The 10,760-nt window shown below is 34.0% G+C and overlaps 1 protein-coding gene across 2 annotated transcripts; it reads left to right on the top strand.

Annotated features, from left to right (window-relative positions):
- Nucleotides 1-2,109: 2,109 nt before the first annotated feature.
- Nucleotides 2,110-5,653, top strand: LOC130469125 (uncharacterized). 2 transcript variants are annotated; one of them, XM_056838093.1, is made up of 6 exons: nt 2,110-2,632; nt 2,722-2,898; nt 3,011-3,121; nt 3,231-3,288; nt 3,373-3,471; nt 5,432-5,653. In XM_056838093.1, the coding sequence occupies exons 1-6, from the start codon at nt 2,268-2,270 to the stop codon at nt 5,534-5,536; spliced, it is 915 nt and encodes a 304-aa protein (XP_056694071.1). In that variant the 5' UTR covers nt 2,110-2,267; the 3' UTR covers nt 5,537-5,653. The 2 variants fall into 2 exon arrangements, with proteins under 2 accessions (XP_056694071.1, XP_056694072.1); XM_056838094.1 differs by lacking the exon at nt 3,011-3,121 and having other exon boundaries at nt 2,253-2,632.
- The last annotated feature ends 5,107 nt before the right edge of the window (nt 5,654-10,760 follow it).

Below are 10,760 nucleotides of genomic sequence, written 5' to 3'. Positions count from 1 at the left end.
ATTTACAGGCCTTTGTATGCGGAAGATTTCAATTTTGTTGAAATGGGAGGATGTACCCGAGGGCTTGAAGAAAACTTTTTGGGATGATGCAATGGTAAGCCTAATTTTTAATTCTAGAAATTTATCTAATCGTGTACTTGATGTCCGAACTAGAGCATGCAAATAGTCCGAACATAACTATGGCATGCACAACTAATACGTCCGAACATAACAACGACATGATCAGGTGCTGAACAGATCAGAAACTGATTTGTTCAGCTGCAGATAAGCAGCAGCAGATCAGCTGCTGAACAGATCAGAATCTGATCAGTTCAGGTGCAGATCAGCAGCAGCAGATCAGCAGCTGAACTGATCAGTTTCTGATCTCTTCCGTTGCAGATCAGCAGCTGAACAGGTCAGTTTCTGATCTGTTCAGCTGTTAATCATATGTCTTGCGCTCGGGAATTTATGCTTGGGACTATACATGTTAACTTATATTTCCATGTTTATTTGTTTGTGTAGAATCAATTCCATATTGAACCTTCCCAAGCTAAGAAGGACGTTTTTGAATCTAATCTACGTTTGAGATTCAAAAACTTCAAAGCCAAGTTGGTGAGTGGCTGGATTTCTAAGACGAGAGAGGTAGAGAAAGGTGAAAATGAAGGAGAAAATGATGGTGAAAAAGAAGGTGAAAAAGCGCCACCGATAAAGCTCCCTTTTGACATTTGGAAGCACATCACACCAGAGGAATGGGAGGTTTTTGTTGCACAAAAAACAACTCCAGATGCAGTGGTAAATTTTCAAACAATCTACCTACGTACTTTATAAATTTATTGTTTACATTTTGCATTGAAGTTGACATGTATACTTTGTAGGCAAAGCGCCAAAAGTGTTCAAATTATGCAAAGAAGAAAAAACATACTCATCGGCTAGGTCCCGAGACTTATGAAGAAAAGAGGAAGAGATGGAAAGAAAAAGGATTATACCCCAACGGTGGCAACACCCGTGCCAATGATTGGTGGTGTTCGATGCATAGTCTCGACAAAAATGGGAAATATGTAATTTTTAATCCCGAAACAAAAGAGGCTTGTGATAAACTAGTAAGTAAATGGAGTGATTTTCAATAATTTGAATTAATATATATATATATATATATATATATATATATATATATATATATATATATATATATATATATTATACATTTTGTCTACCTTTGTATTAATGTAACAATCACTTTCTATATTGTTTTCATAAAATAGGTTGAATATCAACAAGCATGTGCCGAAGGCAAGGTTTCTTCAGTTTTAAACAAGGATCCCTTGTACATGACTCTTGGACCTGACCCTTCCGGGCATCCAAGAGGTTTCGGAGGGGTACGTGTTGGCTTGAAAAAGGCGTATGGTGAAGAATATCGCAAGCCCACCAACTCAAACTTCAGTGCATCTTCAACAGCTTCAGATATAGCTTCGATGAGAGAAGAACTGAAGAAGGAGATAACTGAGGCAATCCTACAACAGATGGGCTTACAAAGCTTGGAGTTGCCCCCCCGTAGCCCTTTGGATTCATCAAGCCAACCAATTCTTGACCTTCAACCACCTAATGAAGGTCAAGAACCTACTGGATTTCAACCACCTGCTAGAGTTCAGCCGTCTACTGGAGTTCAACCAATGCTTGAAGTTCAACCAATGCTTGGAGTTCAACCAATGCTTGAAGTTCAACCAATGCTTGGAGTTCAACCAATGCTTGAATTAAAGGTGAGCTAAATTCTGGAGTTTAATTCCGTAATGTTCTTATATAAATTTTGGAGTTTTAATTCATTCAATAACGTGATGGCTAAATTTTTACTTATTGCATATCCTGATGGTTGAATGTTAGGAGGAGACGCCTTGCGAACTACTACACCCGGGACAATCAAATGGTGATAAATTGTATGTGGTGGCCGATGCGAATGCACAACCACAAAGTGACCGACCACTAGTCCACTTCAAGCAAGTCCCGAGTGGTTATTATGCGGTGAGCCCATACAATGTTCATGAAGACTATTTGGATTGGATACTTCCCGTGCCCAACAATTTCCTCCATACTTTGGCCGATGCCTCCGGTTCTTATGTACTATGGCCATTTGCATGGGTGAAGTTTTCAGACGAGGTGTTTTGTGTTTCTAATTCCACGCCTTTCTATTTTGCATAACATTTCCTATATGTTTCAATAAACAAGTTTTTTCATAATCTCTTGGTTTTTGTAAATTAACCTTACAGATCATCAAGAAACTAAAAGCGCCACCAATGAAAGCTAAACAAAAGAAACCACCAAATCAAGCTAGCAAAGATGGTCAACGATCAATGGAGTTGATTGCAAAAGGAAGTTCACAAGGCAAGAGTCAAAACTCCAAACTTAAATCATCGAAAGGTCCAGTTTCTCATGCAAATTTACTTGTGGAATCAGATGTTTTTGACTCTCTTAGTAAGCCGTGCAAATGGTTGCATAGTCTTGTTAGTGAGTTACCGGATGGTAATGCTATTGGAGTTCAGATGGACATGTCATTATTCCACTTTTTCGAGCATGGCACAGCATGGGTAACTAAAGACGATATATGTGAATTCCTCAAAGTTGATATGCTTAATATTTCAATGATACAAGTCTTCATGAGGTAATTAATATAGTTAGTTATGGTAATGTATTTATTAAGGTAAATGGTTTGCCAAGTTTCGATTATTCTTATGTTTGCTTGTTCTTTAGGTCTCTTCAGTTCGATGATTTTAGTTCGGATAGTCATATTGGGTGGTTGGATCCACAATCAATAAGTGGTGCTAGTTGCATGAACAATCGAGCCGAAGTCAGTCAATATCTCGATGACGGTATCCGTCAATGCACAAAAGCGAAAAACAAGTTCATATTAGCCCCGTACTTTGAAGAGTATGCCTTTGCTTTAATATCTTTATTGTCCTACATTAGTGTCGATTATAATGATATTTTGTGATTGTTGTGGCATATTATGGATTATTAAACCACTCTTTTGTTATTACAGCCTCCATTGGATGCTCCTTGTGATATGTGTTTCAAGCCACACAATTTATCAATTTGATTCTTGTCGTCGAGATCCATTACGATCCGTGTTGGTCAAGTCACTATTGAATAAGTACATTCCGTATTTAGTTTTTTTTGTACATATCAAATAAAACTTGCAATCATATTTTACATTCAAGCATTTAATGTTAATTAACTTCCAATGAATTGTGGAATTGCAGAGTGTTGATGAAAATGAATGTCAAAAAAAGCGCACTTCTTCAATGGAAATCAGTTAAGGTAACTAATAACTTGTTCACTAGTTATTGTACGGCCAAAACAATTACATTTCCTATTATCTAATTTATGTTGTCTTTAATCTAGTGCGCCCAACAAGAGGGTGGGGTCGAGTGTGGCTATTACGTGATGAAATTCATGCATGACATATTCAAAAGTTGCAAGGAAGTTCAAGATCTGGAAAAGGTACATAAAATAGCTTATTTATGATGTATTATTAGGCTAGAAATTAGTTAAAAAAACTATTCGCCTATAATTGGCATGAACCGTCGAAAATGCCATTTTGGACCAAATATGACCTATATCGACCTAAATGAACCATAGACGTGCATAACGAACTTGAAATGAGTCTTATAATTATATAACTAATAATATGAATCATGAAAAACGTTTAGAATATGGAAATAGGTTCGTTTGTTGGTATTTGGGATCGAAAATGCCATTTTTGGCCATAAATGACCTATATCGTCCCAAATGAGCCTTATGTGTGCATAAAGAACTTGAAATGAGTCTTATAAACATATAACTAATCATATGAACCATGAAAAAGATTTAGAAAGTGTCCTTAGGTTCATTTGTTAGTTGTTAGGATCGAAAATGCCATTTTTAACCAAAAATGACCTATATCGACCCAAATGACCCATAGACGTTCATAAATATCATGAAATGAGTCTTATAATAATATAACTAATCATATGAATAATGAAAAACGTTTAGAATATCGAAATAGGTTCGTTTGTTGGTATTTGGGATCGAAAATGCCATTTTTGGCCATAAATGACCTATATCGTCCCAAATGAGCCTTATGTATGCATAAAGAACTTGAAATGAGTCTTATAAACATATAACTAATCATATGAACCATGAAAAAGATTTAGAAAGTGTCCTTAGGTTCATTTGTTAGTTGTTAGGATCGAAAATGCCATTTTTAACCAAAAATGACCTATATCGACCCAAATGACCCATAGACGTTCATAAATATGAGTCTTATAATAATATAACTAATCATATGAATAATGAAAAACGTTTAGAATATCGAAATAGGTTCGTTTGTTGGTAGTTGGGATCGAAAATGTCATTTTTGGCCAAAAATTACATATATCGACCTAAATGAACCATAAACGTGCATAACGAACTTGAAATGAGTCTTATAATCATATAACTAATCATATGAATCATAAAAAACGTTTAGAATATGGAAATAGTTTCGTTTGTTGGTATTTGGGATCGAAAATGCCATTTTTGGCCATAAATGACCTATATCGACCTAATTGAACCATAGACGTGCATAACGAACTTGAAATGAGTCTTATAATCATATAACTAATCATATGAATCATGAAAAACTTTTAGAATATGGAAATAGGTTCGTTTGTTGGTATTTGGGATCGAAAATGCCATTTTTGGCCATAAATGACCTATATCGTCCCAAATGAGCCTTATGTGTGCATAAAGAACTTGAAATGAGTCTTATAAACATATAACTAATCATATGAATCATGAAAAAGATTTAGAAAGTGTCCTTAGGTTCATTTGTTAGTTGTTAGGATCGAAAATGCCATTTTTAACCAAAAATGACCTATATCGACCCAAATGACCCATAGACGTTCATAAATATCATGAAATGAGTCTTATAATAAAATAACTAATCATATGAATAATGAAAAACGTTTAGAATATCGAAATAGGTTCGTTTGTTGGTAGTTGGGATCGAAAATGTCATTTTTGGCCAAAAATTACATATATCGACCCAAATGAACCATAGACGTGCATAACGAACTTGAAATGAGTCTTATAATCATATAACTAATCATATGAATCATGAAAAACGTTTAGAATATGGAAATAGGTTCGTTTGTTGGTAATTAGGATCGAAAATGCCATTTTTTACCATAAATGACCTATATCGACCCAAATGAACCATAGACGTGCATAACGAACTTGAAATGAGTCTTATAATCATATAACTAATCATATGTATCATGAAAAACGTTTAGAATATGGAAATAGGTTCGTTTGTTGGTAGTTGGGTTCAAAAATGTCATTTTTGTCCAATATAATTGTTTTCGCAACCAATCTAATTTTTGTTTTCGCATATGAAACTTAATTTAATTTATTGGTTTGCATGTACGGTGTTCTTTTAAAGGTTTTCAAAACTCCAAGGGAGGAGCCCTTTACCAAAAAGGAGTTGGATGAGGTTCGAGACAAGTGGGCTATTTACTTCAACGATTGTGAACTACCCTCAGTGTAATAAATAGAGCAGATTTGTAGTTATTCGTGACTCTTACATTATTTTGTTATTTATCGATTTAATTAATTACATTTGAATTAATTCGGTAATATTATTGGAAATTTGAAATTTATATCATTTTTGAGAATGTCAAGCTGGTGTTTGATGAAACATAAATTATATTGCAGAATATTAGGAATTATATTGCAGATTTTTTTATTTTTTAAAAAAAAAAAAAAAAAAACTCAAAAGTTGCCCTTGTTTGCAGCAAGAGCAACTTATGTGCAGCTTATAAGGTGCCCTTGTTTGCAACAAGGGCACCTTATGTGCAGCTTATAAGGTGCCCTTGTTGCAGCAAGGGCACCTTATAAGTTTCACATAAGGTGCCCTTGTTGCGACAAGGGCACCTTATAAGTTTCACATAAGGTGCCCTTGTTGCAAACAAGGGCACCTTATAATATTATAAGTTGCCCTTATTAAGGGCAACTTTTGATAATTTTACATAAGTGACCCCCCCATTGGTGGCACTTACGAAGGGCACCTTATAAGCCACTTTTAAGAGCAACTTATAAGGTTTTTTCCTCTAGTGGATTATGGCTTGATTATGTTGCATGATTAAGGATTTTAGTTCACTTAAAATCTAACCAACATAGTAAGAGCCTTAAGTTCCAAACTTTAAAATTGAGTTAAAAGGCGCCATGCCAAAATAACACTTACTTGGATAAACCTTTACATCAATCTTAGTAATAGTTTTCCGCCATAGCGAGCTGTTACTTATTGATTCTAAAGGGGTAAGGTACACAAATAATTGTGAGTACATGTTAGTTTTGGTGAAACTCAACGATATAAGTAAGGAGTCCTTTTATGTTGTGGCAAACGGGATAGGTTTACCTAATAAGTTCTTAGACGTGCCTATCAACCAAGAGTAGTTTCTAGACTATTAGCAAAGGCTTTGCTTTCCTAAAATATTTTAGAATTGAGTCTAAATACATAATGTGCTTAATTCTTCAATGATTTAAGGATCTTGGATTCATTTTATTCACACCTGCCGGAACAATAAATTCGAATAAAATGCCAATGAGTTGTTTAAATTGCATGATTGCTTTAATTTTCAAGTTATTACTCATGATAAATGTTTAGACTTTGCATGCTTCAATGTATGTTTAAATTATTGTTTATAATTAAATATCTTGCACTGCAGTAAATCCTTTTAAAAAGGTAACAGTAAATTTCCTCGATTGGTAGTGAATCCAAGAACGATTCACGGAAATGAGAGAAAATGAGCAATTTAAATATACGTTTCTTATAGCGACTTTTATGGTTGTTTTCGAGTATCAAAGTCGAATGGCAAACCGATTGGTGCTTGTGAATTCAAAATACAATGTAGTTTTGAGATCATAAAGCATTGTGTTTAAACGCTCAGCTTTACCAATGGTTAACAACCTAATATATTTTTCCATTTAATTCTCGAATGAGTCTAGTCCCTAGACATTCGAATAGATCGATGCTTAGAGAACTTTAGAAGCTTCTGGTAAGATCATCTAGTTGAAAAAGAATATTCGACATAAATAAAATGGTAAGAACCATGTTGGAGTGACATTAGACATGTCTAACAAAGTATAAAAGTCAACACTAGAGAATTCAATTCTTAAGGCTATAAGAAAGGGTACAAGAAATAGGAAAACAAGGAACAAATGAAAGGAATTTACGATTCTGTTTCTACCTATAAGTTCATGTTTAAAGAAAAGTGTCCTAGCAATCAAACTTCCTTGGTATCATTCTTACTTCGGTAATAACTCAAACAATGGAAGCTAGGCTACACTAATGACCTACAAGTGGGAAATGAAGCATGGCAATGCTACATTAGTTGTAGGGTCATCTAGTTTGTTTTAAGTCCTTTCAAGGCTGGAACTTAATGGATATTTTGTTCCATAATCAGCATACCTAAATTTCTGTTTTCAAACGCAGAAAGACTCACATTCAACAAAGACAAAAACAATGTTTGTTTGTTTATTTGAATGAAATGGTCATTTACGGGTTGAGTCAATATGCTTGATTAAAACAAACAACTCTTTAACAATAAGAACTTTACTAGGTTCAAATCAATCTCTTGATTTGAGTTCCACTAATCTTTGGCATTGTTACTTAGACCATGTCAACAAGTTAACATTCAAAAGCTCTATTTTGATGAACTTTTGAAAGTTCATTGATTTCTAGATAATTCAAGACAAGCTAGTCTTACTTGTTGAAAGTAACAAAAGATATGAACTATTGTTAGAACGCCTAGACAATAGAGTTCAAAGCTAAAGAAAGATTTTATGACTTTATTATTTCACCTAGATTTGAATCAATATTGGTTTATTTACCCAATATGATATAAGTTTGAATCTGTTTGGCTAGTTCAAAGATTCAGAAGTATAAAATCCACTTGGCAAGTAAGGCATAGAATTCAAGTCACTGAAACTATGAGATTCTTCTATTAGGTAGTGAAGAAACATGGAGTTCAGGTCAATGAAGCTATGAGATTCTTCTATTAGATAGTGAAGAAACCTACAACTTGCAGTCAAACTATTATCATGTAGATTAATGAGTTTGTGACTTGTAAGAAAGCTATGACGAAACCTAGATTCCCTAATATGGTTAGAGGCCATATATAGACTCAAATGTTTAATTGGTTAAAGGCCATAAAACATAGCCAATGTTTTGATGACAAAATTGAAATTTTGTTGATTTGCAAGAATAGGTTAAAACCTATTGGTTACAAATTGGTTTTAAGGATAAAAACCATCAAACATGGAATTGTGTTCACACACAAAGCTAGATTAGTTGCTAAAGGTTACAAGCAAATTCATGGCATGGATTGTGTTGAAACCTTATGCATAATCGTAATGCTCAAGTCTAAAATTCAAACAATAATTGCATATTGGTACATATTGCAATTGGATGACAAAACGTATTCCTCAATCAATTGTTGAAATAAACTATGTACATGGTATGACATAGGATTTGTGGATCCAAATAAATGCTTGAGAAGGAAAGCTAGCTTATGAAATCTAAGTACAGATTTAAGCAAGCAATTGGGAATTGGAAATGTATTTTAGTGAAACTAATAAGTGTTTTAGTTTCATAAAATGTACATGATTCTTATACATATATAAGAAGTTTAGTGGGAGTACGTAAAACTTAATTGGTCCTATGTGTATCATACACATATCTCTCTATTGTGAAATAAAATTCAAATGCTAATGACTTAGATTTGAAATTATTCATCAATGATGGACCATGGCGAAACTTAGTACATACTGGGTATTAAGCTCTATTTACAAAGATCTTATAATATTGTTTTGGATTAAGTAATGACATTTACTAAATCAAACGCGTAATACTCCATTGGGGATATTCAACCCATGTGAATATATCTAAGTAATGAATGTTTGAACTATGTATAAGCATTTACTAAGTTAAACATCAAAGGATCTAAGTAAGATTCTTAACCTATATTATATGTCAAAGAATTAGCTAAAATTATATTCAACCCATGTGAATAAATCTAAGTAATGAATGTTTGAACTATGTATAAGCATTTACTAAGTTAAACATCAAAGGGTCTAAGTAAGATTCTTAACCTATATTATATGTCAAAGAATTATCTACTGAAACTATATGAGCTAAAATTACATGAATAAAATTCAATTGGGAATTATTCTGCAAGAGAATTTATCATGTATAATATAATATGAGGATCGCCAAAAACGTATCGTATGACTTTAATCATGACGAACATATACCAATCTCTATTGATCTAAGTGAAGATCAACTAGATTGAGATCAAGAAAAACTTATGGTACTTGAAAAAGGTACATAGGATTAGTTCTTGATTCAAGGAAATAAAGATATGCTAAATATTGATGCTACACGCATAAACACTGGCAAAGGATCAAGCAAGACCATTTGGAGTTAACCATTGGCAAGGACGAGCTATAGAGCATCGTGTTTTGAAATGGCAACATGGATTAGAGACCATGAGTTGTTGCGTGGGAAATTAAAATTTCTATGTTCTAGGATACATCTGGAAAGTCTTCCACAAATCTGTGAACTGCTTGGATAAGTAAATCCAACCAAAGCATCACTAGCAACCTATACAGTTGAAGTAAAAGTACTTATTGCCTAAGAAGCAATAAAACAGGATTGTTTATGTTAAAGAGTTCTTCACTGAACTTGGGTAGATCACATGTATGTTGACTTAATGGTTCTTCATTGCAAAATGCGTAGAACCACTAATGTAGCAAGAAAGACTAGATCACGAAATAAACATACTCAAAAGATCTTATCATCATATCTCGAAGAACATTCGATGAAAAGGATATTAAGATTGGCAAAGCATGATAACTAAACCTATGCAACAAGTGAGAAGAACCACTCACGTTGTAGCACTGGAAATCAAGCATAGCTTTGAATTCCATGAACTGTTTTAAAGATGGGTTTGAGGCCCATGGTTGTAAAACATTGGGGTTGAACATTTATCATATATGAAATGTATTTTCATATTCCATTTAATCTTGGTTTAGTATTAAATGATGAGTCCCTTCAATTTGACGATATATTCAAGATAGACTGTCAGGACCAGTCCTGTGACTAAGAAATGTCTATCAAGTGAACTTGAATGTCAAAAGTTGAAAATGGTCCCTGGTCGGAGTTTTCTATAAAGATGGACGCATAGAAAACGTTAGACGACTAGAATGCAAGATGACTAGTAGTTCTGTTTCTTGAACTATGTGGACATGGCAATGTCGTAATCATTTGCATAGATACTTACTTTGGGAAGACTAGTATCGGACAGACCTATGAAACTTTACTGTAAGAGATGAAAATCTGTCATAAGTAAATTTCATTAAAATTATTAGACAATAATCCTCAATACCTGAGTGATTTGAGATTACTTGTTTGAGAACTGCTTACTTTGACGTTGTCAACCGTCGTACCGTAAAAGGAGGCTATAAAGGCAACGCTCAGGTAATCACCTATCAAACGAAGTCTAAACTCAAGATCGCAAGATTTGGATTGTCCTCCCATAAATCGGGATGAGATGCTGAAATTTGTACAAGGCCACTCGGAGAGCTAGAAACTGTAAAATGCATGGCCGTGCTCATATGAATCATAGGCTATGATTATCTGTTTAATTGATCAGTTGAACTCTGAAACCGAGAAACACCTCTGGACATAATAAGGATGACAACTCTTACCT

The sequence above is a fragment of the Spinacia oleracea genome, chromosome 3, assembly GCF_020520425.1.
Source record: "Spinacia oleracea cultivar Varoflay chromosome 3, BTI_SOV_V1, whole genome shotgun sequence".
NCBI classification, from domain to species: domain Eukaryota; kingdom Viridiplantae; phylum Streptophyta; class Magnoliopsida; order Caryophyllales; family Amaranthaceae; genus Spinacia; species Spinacia oleracea.
This window is presented reverse-complemented; position numbering and strand designations above follow the sequence as displayed.